The sequence below is a fragment of the Hemicordylus capensis genome, chromosome 17 (assembly GCF_027244095.1).
Source record: "Hemicordylus capensis ecotype Gifberg chromosome 17, rHemCap1.1.pri, whole genome shotgun sequence".
In the NCBI taxonomy this organism is placed as follows: domain Eukaryota; kingdom Metazoa; phylum Chordata; class Lepidosauria; order Squamata; family Cordylidae; genus Hemicordylus; species Hemicordylus capensis.
The window spans coordinates 9,770,692-9,783,694 of record NC_069673.1 but is presented as its reverse complement, the minus strand read 5'-3'; the positions used below and the strand labels follow the sequence as shown (position 1 = coordinate 9,783,694).

General features: G+C 43.1%; 2 protein-coding genes across 19 annotated transcripts in view; one reads left to right on the top strand and one right to left on the bottom strand.

Moving 5' to 3' along the window:
* The window catches only part of DNM1 (dynamin 1), a 155,848-nt gene that overhangs the window by 68,249 nt on the left and 74,596 nt on the right, over positions 1-13,003 (top strand). For 10 of the 13 annotated variants that reach the window (XR_008312799.1, XR_008312800.1, XR_008312798.1 and 7 more), the window contains exon 11: positions 12,545-12,631. Coding sequence is in view for 9 of the 13 variants with exons in the window: in XM_053282410.1 (XP_053138385.1) it covers positions 12,545-12,631 (87 nt within the window). In the remaining 4 variants the exon portion in view is untranslated. Of the gene's footprint in view, positions 1-4,148; positions 4,288-12,544; positions 12,632-13,003 lie in introns of all 13 variants that reach the window. The other 3 variants (XM_053282411.1, XM_053282409.1, XM_053282417.1) reach the window with 1 other exon arrangement.
* The window catches only part of CIZ1 (CDKN1A interacting zinc finger protein 1), a 156,629-nt gene that overhangs the window by 140,456 nt on the left and 3,170 nt on the right, over positions 1-13,003 (bottom strand). For all 6 annotated transcript variants that reach the window (XM_053282420.1, XM_053282419.1, XM_053282425.1 and 3 more), the window contains exon 2: positions 12,784-12,921. In XM_053282420.1, coding sequence (XP_053138395.1) covers positions 12,784-12,850 — 67 coding nt within the window. In that variant the 5' untranslated portion in view covers positions 12,851-12,921. The remainder of the gene's footprint in view (positions 1-12,783; positions 12,922-13,003) is intronic.

The following is a 13,003-nucleotide window of genomic DNA, read 5'->3' as shown; positions in this document are numbered from 1 at the left end:
TGTAGCTAATTACCACAGAATTTTACAACAAGCTTGCTTGGTCTTCTGTATCATCAAGACTTATTTTGGGGCTTATTTTACCAAGTATGTTGTTTTGGAAAAACAACAGAGTCAAGTTTTATTAATACTTTGTTGTATGGTTGTAGTCCTATTATTGGCTATGGAAGACAGAGCTCTGTGAATACAAGGGAGATCTCTGTTCATTCTTGCCAACAGGAAGGCTGTATTAATGTGTGCAAAGTTGATCTCTTGGACATTAGCCGTAATGAGTGTGTTAGACCACATGCAGACATGTGCACAATCCCTGTTAGCAATGGCTGTAAAGCTAATTCTGCATTGGCATGACTAGTCTAGCAGTGTTCTTTGTAACAGGAAATCCCGAGTGTGTTGACGACAATCGCAAATTCCCCAGCTGCAGTGGCCTTTGGCTGGGAATGCTGGGAGCTGTAGTCAGCAACATCTGGGATTCCCTGTTGCAACACTGGTGACTAGCACTTGCTGCTTTCCCAGACAGCGGGTTTTCTGCTAGGCCTTACTGCGAGTTCAAAGTTTTTCCCCAAAACTGATGCAAAAAGTTCATTTTTTTTACCCTGGATATAAATTGGGCTACACTCTAATGCACGATGAAAAACCCGAATCTCATGAGAAGTGCTCGCCGATAGCTCACAAGGACTTGGGGGTAAATCTGGCCAAAATCTCCCCCCCACCCCATTCTGGAGGAGTTGCAAATTAAAAGCCGGGTGTGAAAAACGTCCTTCACATGGCACTTTTAAAGCCCTTTAACTGTCACCCTGCGAGTTATTGGGGAGCAGTTCACACACAATTCGGGTTTTCCACTGCACATTAGAGTGTAGCCTGATTTATATCCAGGGTAAAAAAAAATCTACTATATGTGTCGGTTTTTTGGGACAACTTCGAGTTTGTGATAAAGCCTCCCAGTAAACCCGCGGTAAAGCCAGCTGTATGTAAAAATCCCTGCTGACTAGCACCTTCCAGGCTAAAACGGATGAGACATCAGAGATCTGTTTTAATTTAAAAGGCTTTGCGGAACCTGCAGAATTGGGTTGGGGAAGTGCTGTTGGTGTTTCAAATTGAACTAAAACCAGCTTTGGGTGGAGCTATTTAGATCAAGGGAAATGTGCCGTGTGCCACACTGTTTCGCTTGATCTAAATTGCCCCACCTTCACTGGGTAACCTCTCCCCCAAGGCTGCTGCCCCAATCAAATCTCCCTCCACATCTGCTTTTAAATTAAAATTAAAACATAAGGGGAGTTAATCATAGATGTTCCACATTTTGGTAGCACTGCTATGATGGAAAGTTTTGAGAAGTCTCCGTTAGGTTCTGAGAAAAATATGCCTCATTCAACATTCTGAACTTTATTATACATAGACAAACTTCAGTAGCACTGCAGAGTTTTCACTGTCCTCTTTTCCAGCCGGTTATGACTGCTTTGGAGTCATTCATCAGGTTTGTTACACACTCCCAAATGAAAGGGATAGGAAATGTAGAAAAATGGTGACAATTTGGACTACTTCCATATGCTTTTCTGGGGTATTCTCTTCATATATCTTTACCAGGTGGTAATCAGTATATTTCCTGGAGTTCCCCTTGACTCGACTGCCACCCTTTTCACATGACTTCACATTTGCTCTGGTCTTTATCTCTTCTACTCCATCTCCCATCTTTGCTGTCTCCATATCCTGGTTCTATCTTGTGTCCCTTTGCTTCCCTCTGTTTCCAAGCATCTCAGACTGCTCTTCTCCGTCCAATGCACTCTACTCTTGCATATTCAAAAGAGTACCTTCTTCTTCATGAACCCCACTGCCTAATTAAGATCATTGGGGGAGGTCCAGTTGCGGTTGCCACCGACCGGCTTGTTTGGTGACGAGCCAAAACCAGGCCTTCTCTAGAGTTGCCCCAAGGCTCTGGAACATACTCCCAAATGAAATCAGAATCTCCCCATCTCTGGTTGTGTTTAAACAACTTTTGAAAACACACCTGTTTCATCTGGCTTTTAGTTTATGACATTTTAGAGTTTTATTTATGGGAATTTTAAACTTTTATATGATTTTTAGGTTTTAGTTGCTGTTTGTTTACATTGTAAACTACCCTGAAATTTTATAGGGGTGGTATATAATTGAATTAAATCATAGATAGATAATGTGAGAATTTCTAAAGGCACGTATGCACAGAGCTCCATGCTCACGCAGTAAGGGATACTGCACACAAAAAGCCACACAGGCTGTTACTACAGCTTGATTATCTTTTCTTGAACTGTAGGAACCCCCTAAGGTTGGATGGTATAAGATCTGCAGGTAGTTTATTTTTACACACACACACACACACACACCAAAGAGTTTCATATAGCCATATCTTTTCACTTAAAAGACAGCAGAAGCAAAGTCAATAAAATTAAGCTAATAATAAATAAATTAAATAATAATAAATTGAGTTAAGCATTATAAGCATTAAGATACATTGTGTGTGTGTGCTTGTGTGTTTGTATGTGAGAGACTTTTTTCAGTGGGTCCATATTAGAGTGACAAATTGTAATACAGTTTGGGAGTAACCAAATTTTTAAGTGTGTGGCATACTTTGTGGACATTCTTTGTTCCTGGCTCTTAGAATATGAGAAAAGTCCAAACAAGATTGCCTAAGGATCTGTGTTTTAACCTTTTGATTATTTGAATAATTTCAGGTTAGTGAAATGTCAGAAGCTTGCAAGGGGGAGTAGAGAGAAAGTAGAGAGTGCTAGGGAGATGAACAGGCAGGGCTTCAGTAACTTACATATCCCTCTATGCCTCACTGTATCTAGAAGAAACAAAATAAATTATGCCAAATAAGCAAATATACACACATTTGCTTAATTATGGAGGTTACTGCTTTACAATACTGCAGAATTCTGATATGCTTAATTTGCACAGCATATACATGCTCTGTGCAAATAATATAAAATGAGAAATGTAATTCATGTCAGTTTTCCAGAGAGGAGATGCATATTTTAAAATGTCCAGCAATAGATCTGCTCTTTGTGTGTTACATTTTTGATGTTAAGGTTCCAGAGGTTCTTAAGATGCCGGTGTGCATATTGGTGCCTTGTAGAAGTTAGAACAGGAGTCAGCCATGATTGAGTAGGAAATTTGAATTGACCACAGTGAGACTCCAAACAGGAAACTGAAGCCTGGATCTTTTCAGCAGTGGAAAGTGGAAATGATGAGGACGGTTCTGAGATGGGATTTGGGGCGGCTCCCATCGCTACCTCCACCACCCACCGCTCCTGCTGTACTCACTGCTCACCCACTCATCCTGCTGACCTTTGCTGGGATGGGCTGCATCCTGGTCTAACGATGTCACCATACTGGCATGGGCTGGCACCATAACATTGTTAGACCTCATTGTGGCTGGCCAAGAAAGGCAGTGGTGGCAAGCAAGCACCAGATGGCCAGTGGGGACTGCGAAGGCGGACCCAAGGCCTGGCCATGGTAGGAGGGGACAGCAGCATGGCGTGGTGACACTGGGTGCCCGGTGTCTGGGCACCCCAAGAGGCAGAGTATTGAGGGTGAAGGCGGGGTGAGCCACTGGTGGTCCAAGTAGTCCTACGGGCACCAGTGGCCCAGGGACATTTGTCCTTCCACCCTCTATTATAGCTACATGCCTGCTTCTCAGCCTGCTTTGTATTGCCTTTCAAAAGTCAGATCCCCCAGTCTGCAGTCCTCTGCACGCTTAGTTGAGTGTAATTCCAGGTGAACTCAGTGTAGGACTTGCTTCTGAGTACTCAAGCACAGGATTAGGATGTCAGAGAGAAGGAGGGAGCCCTGGGTGATTTCATCCATCCATTTTGTTGATCACACTTGTGGTTTTGCATATCCACCACCCCACCACCATCCCACAGACTTCACCTTATGCTTGGCAGCACCTGGGGTCCTTTAGTGATGCTCACCTGGGTTAGATTTACCTGTGTAGTGAACCAAAATCTCGCTTCTCATTTTTGCCTTGTGTTTTTTCTCTTCTCTCTTCTCCCTTTCACTTTCTTCCTCTTATCTATTTCTCTCCCTGTCTGATCTCTTTCTCTCCTCCTCCTCTGTCTACTTCACACTTCTTTCTTCCTCGTTGCTTCTTTTCCCTCCCTGCTCCTTTTGCCGCACAGAACGGGTCTCTTCACGCCTGACCTCGCTTTTGAAGCCATAGTGAAAAAGCAGGTGCAGAAACTGAATGAGCCGTGTCTGAAGTGTGTGGACATGGTAGTGAGTGAGCTCACATCCACCATCAGAAAGTGTAGCGAAAAGGTAAAGAAACCAACACCCCAAAAGAGAGGGAGCTCTAACAAAACTCTAACAATAAAAAATACACTCTAATAACTCTAACATTTAGCACACACGCACAGATGGGCATCTTTCTCTCTCCTGCTCAAACCAGGAGAGCAATCGCCAGCCAAGAAAAAGCAATTAGGGCCAAGGGGCAGAACTTGGGTAATGCCTTATCAATAATGGTTAAAAGGTATCAATGAATAATAGTTAAGAATTCAGTCAAAGCATGTCTAAAACTTTTAAAAGGTGATGATTTGCAAGTGGTGGCAAACTCTAAAACTTAGTAGACTTAAGCTGCTGAGTCAGACCATTGGTCTACATTGATTAGCAGAGGCTCTCAAGGGTTCCAGGCAGGAGTTTTCCCCAGCCAGGGATTGAATCTGGACCTTTTTGCATGCAAAGCAGATACTCTACCACTGAGCTACAGCCACATCCTGTCGTTCTCACAACTAGCAATAGGACAAGCATCCTACCCAAGAATGGGAGTTGTGTGTGCTCCCATTTTGTGATCATGTGTGAGTGAAAAGCAAGATAGGAGGCAGGGGAAGTGATCATGCGCAAGGCTCCTGCTGGGTAGGGAAGCTTTTTCTCCTACCTCATTAAACAGCTGGGTACAGCTGCTGGATAAGCCCTCCCACCCACTGGGAGCCTTGCACACAGTCGCTTTTGCTGCCTCCTGTCTTGCTTTTTACTTGCACACAATTGCATCATGGGAGCATGCACAGCTCCTGGGCTTGGGTAGGAAGCTTGGCCTACCCTATTGCTGGTTGTGAGAACCAGCCTAGTCTATAGCTACACCAGCATGAGAATGCAAGTTGGTTTTATGTAGCATGCAGGCTGGTCAGCAACTGGCTTATGAGAACTGGACCACAAGGTTGGTACAACTAGAGTTGGGAAGGCCTGGGGGGAAACAGTTTCCCCCCCTTTTCCCTGGAGAAATGTCTCCTCCCCCCCATTATTTTTCCCAGGCTTTCACATCTTTAGGTACAATTTCAGTGGTTGTGCCTACCCTCTGTCGGGAGCACTCATTGCGCTGGCTGGGTTAACCTGTGCGCCATGCTGTTTGCAATAAAAGAGATACAGTTGCAATCCAGTGAACTGTGCACATGATTCAGACCGGTAGTCAGTGAAGTGAAGCTGTATTTTTGGTTATCTGCTGCCCGATCGCAGCTATAATTTCTGTCATCATTTCTCCCATGTTGGCCGTGCAAGAGCTGTTGATGTAGAGGCATCTACCTGCTCTCTAGCCATCATGTTGCATATACATTCAGAGATCATACAGCAAGTTGAATGGATAATCCCACTCTCCCCTCCTTGTCTGGTGGTGTTGCTTTTCCTAAGTTCCTTTTTGAAAAGGAAAAAAGCAAGAGACCCCTCCAAAAATTGTGATCTTATACCATAGTAGCATTGTGTCTATTGGGGGGAAAGTACACTGCTACCACTCAGAGAGGGAGCTACCAGTCTGAAGTTTTTAAAGTAGGAATTAGGTAGGGACTAGCCAGTCCCTGATTCTCACACCCTCCCTTGCTTTCCAAATAAAATCTTCTTGCAAGTCCCCATATTTCTAACTATCCCCAGACTTGCATGTTGAAAAACTCTTTTATTTGCTTCTCCTCATCTGGAAACGCAAATATTTTTCAATGAGGAAACAAGCTAGCAGAAGGGATAGTGGATAAATGGTTTCTTTGATTGGGCTGGTGGTGGCATTCCAAATCCCATCCAAATGAAATAGATGTCATCACATCCGCATTCTCAGATCAGAGAGCTGTGTTCCTTGATCTATGCACCCCATCAGAGGGCGCCACACACCTTTTAAAGCAGGCAGACTTGCCCATCCATTGAGGTTTTCATTTCTTACATTTGGGTAAAGCTCTTACCACTTTACCTTCCCCATTCAAAATAATGTACGAAGGGTAGAATTCATGTGTCAGAAAATCACTCACAAATTCTCTCCTATGTTCCAGGACTAAATCTGGCAAACCTAAGGGAAATTTCTAGATTTCTCACTGGGACTGAAAGAAGAGAGGTGGGAAGTGAACCAAAATGCAGGGTAGATACAACAGCATTTCCACATAACACTCAAAAAGAGCCTTTGAGCCTCATTTATGTGAGTGTGTAATGATTGTTAATAAGGGGGACAGAAAGCAGAAGGAAGTCTGAACAGACATAATGTAGGCATTATGTATGGATTACAGACCTAGGAAATGCAGCAAACAGTTTAAATCAGCCTAAGGAATTGAATAAGAGGCCAAAGATGATGTTGCTCTGAAAGGTGAAGTTTCTAGGTGATCGGGACTCACTTTGCTAGTTCTGGAGCCTTTTTAGAGAGACGTAATGTCTCTTCTTTCAACACTAGAGTTGCCACTCTAGGGACTTCTCTCTCTCTCCACCCTCCTTTCTCTTTTTTGAGTAAGGCAGTGCATATTGATGCTGCTCCATGTTTTCCTTTCCTCTTTGCTTGCAGTGATGTCTGATCTACATTTTGCCTTACTTCTTCATTAGAACATATGGGGCAGTTGGTCAGGGGCCTTAGCAGCTGTACATCCCAAACCAGTACTCCATAATAACCCAGAAAGTCCCAGTCTTCCAAAACTGGGATTGGGTAGGGAGGGAGATCTTCTAAAGGAGCTGCTGCTGCTTCTTCAGTAGGTGGCAGCCTTCCCTCTGAATCAGCAATGAATGCAACACACGCCTTCGCCTTGTGCCACAAGCCTGTGCTACCTTTTTAGATTAACATAAATCAGGGTCTTTGTGCTCAGCAAAGTCCTATGGAGTTTATTAAAAGTGTAAGTCCTTGCTGCCTGATATCCTCAATATTTGTGCTCATCCCAGAGAGACTTCATTTTAGTCACAGGCAAAGGCAGCCCTGCACAAAACCACATCCTGGTCCATCCCTGGAAGATTGTTACTAATCATTATTAATGGCACAGGAAATGAACCCATCTGTTTTGTGAGTGCCTCTTTTATGTGGGTGTGGATGCGTGGTTGTATGGATGTATGTGTGTATAGCTACGCTGAGAAGGGATTAGTTCTGAACTGGTGCTGAAGACAGTACAAAAAGTTTAGGGCTAGAGAAGAGGCGAATATGTAAGCTTTTTATTATTATAGGTCCAGATGGCCTGATTCTAACTTTCATTTTACCCTGTTAAAAATTATTATCAGGGAAATCTAGGACCAACAAATGGAAGTACTTTTTCACACAGCAAACAACTTGTGGAATTCTCTGCCACGAGATGTGGTGACAGCCAACAATCTGGATGGCTTTAAGAAGGATTTGGATAACTTCATGGAGGAGAGGTCTATCATTGGCTACTAGTTAGAGGGCTAAAGGCCACCTCCAGCCTCAAAGGAAGGATGCCTCAGAGTACCAGTTGCAGGGGAGTAACAGCAAGAGAGAGGGTATGCCCTCAACTCCTGCCTGTGGCTTCCAGCAGCATCTGGTGGGCCACTGTGCGAGACAGGATGCTGGACTAGATGGGCCTTGGGCCTGATCCAGTAGGGCTATTCTTATGTTCTTATGGATTCTTGAAGATGCTGGTGTTATTCCATCATGTCTAGGAACATAGAAAGCCACATTATATTGGATCAGACCATTGGTTCACCTAGCTCAGTACTGTTATCACAGACTGGCAGCAGCTCTCCAAGTTTTAAAGCAGGAGTCCTTTTCAGCCCTACCTGGAGATGCTGCCTAGGAGTGAACCAGAGGCGCCTTCTGCATGCAAAGCGGATGCTGTGCCATTGATCTATGGCCCCACCCACAAAGGTGTCATACTTAGGACTCTTATCCCATCTCCATTGACCATACAAAGATGTACTTAGCTTCAGCAAGGTGGCTGTATCATGTGCCCTTGGACTATGCTATGGGACCTCTTAATAGATGGGACCTCTTAACAGTGCCACATGTTTTGCTGTTCCTTGGACATCAGCTTGACTCAGAGAGATTAAACAGCGGAAGCATTTTCTGATATGGAAATAAAATTACAGGAAAAGCTTCATCTCTTACTGTTAAAGTCAAAGGAGTCGTGCAAGAGGAAAAGGTAGGCAACTTTATCCATTGAATTCCTACCTACACAGGAAGCTGCCATATACCAATTCAGACCACATTGGTCCATCTAGCTCAGTCTTGTCTACATAGACTGGCAGTGGCTTCTCCAAAGGTAGAAGTTTCTCTAAGCCTTATCTTGGAGATGCCAGGGAGGGAGCTTTGAACCTTCTGCATGCAAGCATGCAGGTGTTCTTCCCAGAGCAGCTCCATCTCCTAAGGGGAATATCTTAGAGTACTCACATGTAGTCGCCCATTCAAATGCAAACCAGAGTAGACTTTGCTTAGCAAAGGAAACAATTCATGCTTACTGCCCCAAGACCAGCTCATCTCCCTAAAACACTTCTCCCTTAAAAAAAACCCTCTCCTCCATTAAAAAAAAAACAAACAAACAAAAACCCTTCAGACTGGTGGCTCCATCTCTAAGTGGTGGCAGTGTACTTTTTTCTAATAGACATGATGCTACTATGGCATACATTCACAATTTTTGGATGGGCCTCTTGTTTTTCTCCTTTTCAAAAGCACTTAAGAAAAGCAACATCACCAGACAGAAGTCTGGAGGTACAGGCAGTATAATAACAAACAAACAAACAAACGAGCTAGCTAACAGTGATTGGCTCCAGGCTTAGAATATCCATCACAGCAGGTCACATTGATATTTAATATGGCCAATAATATACATGTAACTGGATTAGACCCACTTAGATTGATATATATACCTAAGCATGAAACACCCAGGTGTGTGTTTCGAATCAGCATGCTAGCGTGTCTGCTAGTGCACCCTTTTACACATGTTCACATATGTCATAAGGAAACATGGCAGCTAAGGCTGGAATGGGGCGAGGCAGCTGAGGAAGATGAGAGGGCAGAATCTATGAGAAGGGAGAAGAAAGAGCCATGGCTGCTTGGAGATGTGCGGCAGGTCTGACAGTAGCCTGCAATATTGCCGATTTGAAACTGAGTGCAATAGCGTGGAACCAAGTTCTGAAGTTAGGGATATGCAGCAGCCATGTTCTGGAGTGAAGGACATGTGGTAAACGTCCAGGAGAGGGAAATGTGGTTACGGCGACATAGAAAGCCTTCCTGAGTTTGCTAACCCATTTCCAAACGGGCCCCCTATCACTGGCTCTCCAGCTCTCCTGTTCCAAATCATGGCATTTCTGGGTGCTGCTTGCGCTACTGCCTTCGCTGCCCTGCCCTCGTGCATCCTGATGCATGGTCCCTCGTGAATGTGATGTGCTGTGACTCGCTCTTTGCCCAGCTCTGCTTTCCCTGCGCATGCTCAAGTTAAGAGGTTTTCATGCATGAGTTCTGGCAAATGTAGTCTTGAGGGTTTTCTTCCTTTCCCCTCCTTTTGTGTGTAAATTTTGCCAAATGATCAAGGTTTGAATAAATTGAGAACATTTCACAGCTCGGAGTACTTTGTTTTGTGTCACTATGATGGTTTGGTGGGTTCCCCCCCCCCCTTTTTTTTTTTAATTCTTTCAGCAAAGCAGCTGAGAAAGATTTTCCAATTTCCTGTTTTCTGGTCCTTTGATACGATTCCACATGGCAAATGCTGTTGCTTCTCTCTGAAGCAACAGGCAGCTAAGATCCTAGTGAAAAATTCAAACACCCCCATTGTGGTATGCAGAATGCTGGAATGAATGGTTATTTCCCTTCAGACTGACTTCAGTGATGCTTAGCAGCTAATTCATGCTATTATGGAGTGATCAAAGTCCACAGCAAAATATTCCCCTGTACAAGCTGCTTTTAATAAAACTAATTTATGCAGCCCTGTTTTGACTGATTGCGTTTGTTATATCAGTTTCGATCTAATCAAGTATTACAAAGTTCAGCTCCTTGTAAGTTCTATCTTCAGAGCATTCCCTTATGCTTGCAAGGTAACATCATGTACTAGTATAACACAAATGTTGATTGCTTAACAATTTAACCAAAACCTCCCCAGTGAGTATGACTTTGATTGCTTTTCACCATTACAAAATTCAGTAATGCAGTGGTAAAGAAGACTTTCATTCTTCAGTAAGAACAGCAAAACTCTCCCCAACTGTATTCAAATTCAAATCCATCAGAGCGATTTCAACAATCTACCAAGTTTTCTTATGCACTTTCCCCATGTTCTAGACCCTTCTAGAATGCATTTTGGTATAATTGCCGATCTGATTTCAACCACAGAATCGTTGTTGTCAAATAAAATCAATTAGTTTAATTTCATTTGACAGTGTCACTTCAGCCAGTGTGACATTGCTAGACAAAACTAAAGCAATTCATTTCAACATTTCTTTCAAAAATTCAGAGAATTGCAGTGTCAAATTTTTAGGAGATAGAAGGTCTCATGGAAAAACTGGACACTACTGACTAATACAAGTTTGGCAAGCATTAAAAAATTTGGTCACTGTCTTTTGGATTTGTGTCCACCTGTGATTGAAGGTACATGGTGTTGACTCACTCACAAAGTGGAGGTGCATGTCTGTTACGAACCCAAAGATGGTGTAAAAAGCTGTAGTGTGAACCCATCTGCTTTGTGAAAAAGTCCAACATGCATCCGGTTCCTGATCCACATGATCCATATACAACTTCTATTGAACAATCCAGTTTGCCATTGAGTTGTGACCCAAGGTCTAACAAATGCTGGAACCCAGACCAAGTTGCACATTGATCTCTTCTTAAGGCATTTAGAAATAATACAATGTACAATGGTAGAAGAGGCACTGCATGAAAATTTGCCCCAAGGCTCTTCATAATATAAGAGAATCCCAATGGAGGATTTTCCTTTAATTCATAAAGGAAATACTAATCAAGTCCTTCTTGGTGAGCCACAAACTGACAAAATCCATGCTATTATAAGCATTAAGCAATTACAAAGAAGAATTCATTCTGAAGCTAGTACCAGTCTCAAAATCCGTTGTTAGAGAAAATAGAATGTTTCCACCCTCAAACCAAAAGTATTTATCCCAGTTCTAACAATTTGGATGCCATTTTCTTCTCTTGCCTGGGACTGAATCTATGCCAGAGTTCATTAAGGACTAAAAAAACAATGTTTTCAATGCTAGGGTTTAGTAGTAATGATAAAGGAGAAAAGCCATGTGCATGTGTTAAGTTCCATGCACATAAAATCTGTATACAGTGTACCCGTGTACAGCTAGTCACACATGTGAAGCCTGTGTGGTGTAGTGGTTAGACTAGGACTGGGGAGACCCAAGTTCAAATCTCCACTTAGTCATTAAACTTACTGGGTGACTCTGGGCCAGTCACTTACCGGCCTAACCTACCTCACAGGGTTGTTGTGAGAATAAACATAACCATGTACACCATTCTGGACTCCTTGGAGGAAGAGCCAGATAGAAACATTAAATAAACAAGTCAATAGTTCACTTCCTATTTGTAACATGCTTTGAAGTGGCTGGACCCAGAATGCACATACAGCATCATGTCTGAATAGGGATACAGTCTGATGCAGAATACTTGTTGAGGAGCACTGGGGAATTGCAGTTGTTTCTCTCATCACATTTGTAATTAGGGTCAGAGGCATTCTAGGATTTTAGGTTAAACCCAGTATTAAATTTTGGTTTCTTATTCAGAATGCACCAAATAGGCTAAGTTAACTACAATATAAAATGAAGTACCACTTATTGTATCAAAGAAATAGGCTGATGTCATGATTTGGTATTCAAGATTATGCATGTTAACCCTGAGTGTCTTCAAAAAACTGATAGTGTAGCTAATGCAATGGGATAAAATCCCAACTGGGATTTCAGATATCCCTCAAATAAGGTGAATCTGGAACTGGAGGCAGAATTTAAACAAACAAACAAACAAAAAACCTCTTGTAAGAAAAGCAGTGGACATGTACAGAAGGTTGATTTTCCTAAGATGGTAGAAGGATTGCTGCTGCTAGAAAACTTGGTTCCTTCAAGGCTTCCTCCAAAAAAGATCAAAGCTGACCAAGGTACTAAGTAAGATGCTCAAGAGAAACTCAGAATTTGGAAAATCTCTCTGGAACTTGGAAAACCCCTCTGCATTTCCAATTTCCCTTTCCTATACCCTTCCTCTCTCGCAGCCCCTGCCCCCACACCCACCTACCAGGGCCTCTGATGAGGCTTGTGGGGTGGCGGCGGCAGCATTTTCCTGCCTTCCTTCTGCACCCTATGTCCCTATATGCACATGTTTCCCCCCACTTCTCTTTCTGTGCAGCTCAGCCAGTACCCTCACCTGCGGGAGGAAATGGAGAGAATTGTCACAACCCACATTCGTGAGCGAGAGGGCAGGACCAAGGATCAGGTATGTTTGAGAGATTATGTGTTTGTATGGTTTTGGGTTTTGTTGTTGGTGCCTTTAAAAACAGTGTACACTAACACAATACAGTGCACTAACATGTGTGCTCACAAACAATGAGAAATGCAGGATTTAAATGAGGTGCTGTCGTGTCTTACCTTGAATTTGGATATTTCCCTGGGGCTCACTGTGTTGCAAGAAGAAATGAACTCTCCTACTGTCCATTCCCCATATCTGAGGATTATGGGAAGAGTCTGGCAGTGTAGAGATAAGGTGTTGAGGAAGTCCCAGATGGGCTGTAAAAGGAGCAGTAGAAAAGGGAATGAATCGGAGAGGGAAGAATGAGGAGGGCTGGAAGCACAGTAGGTAGAGTATACG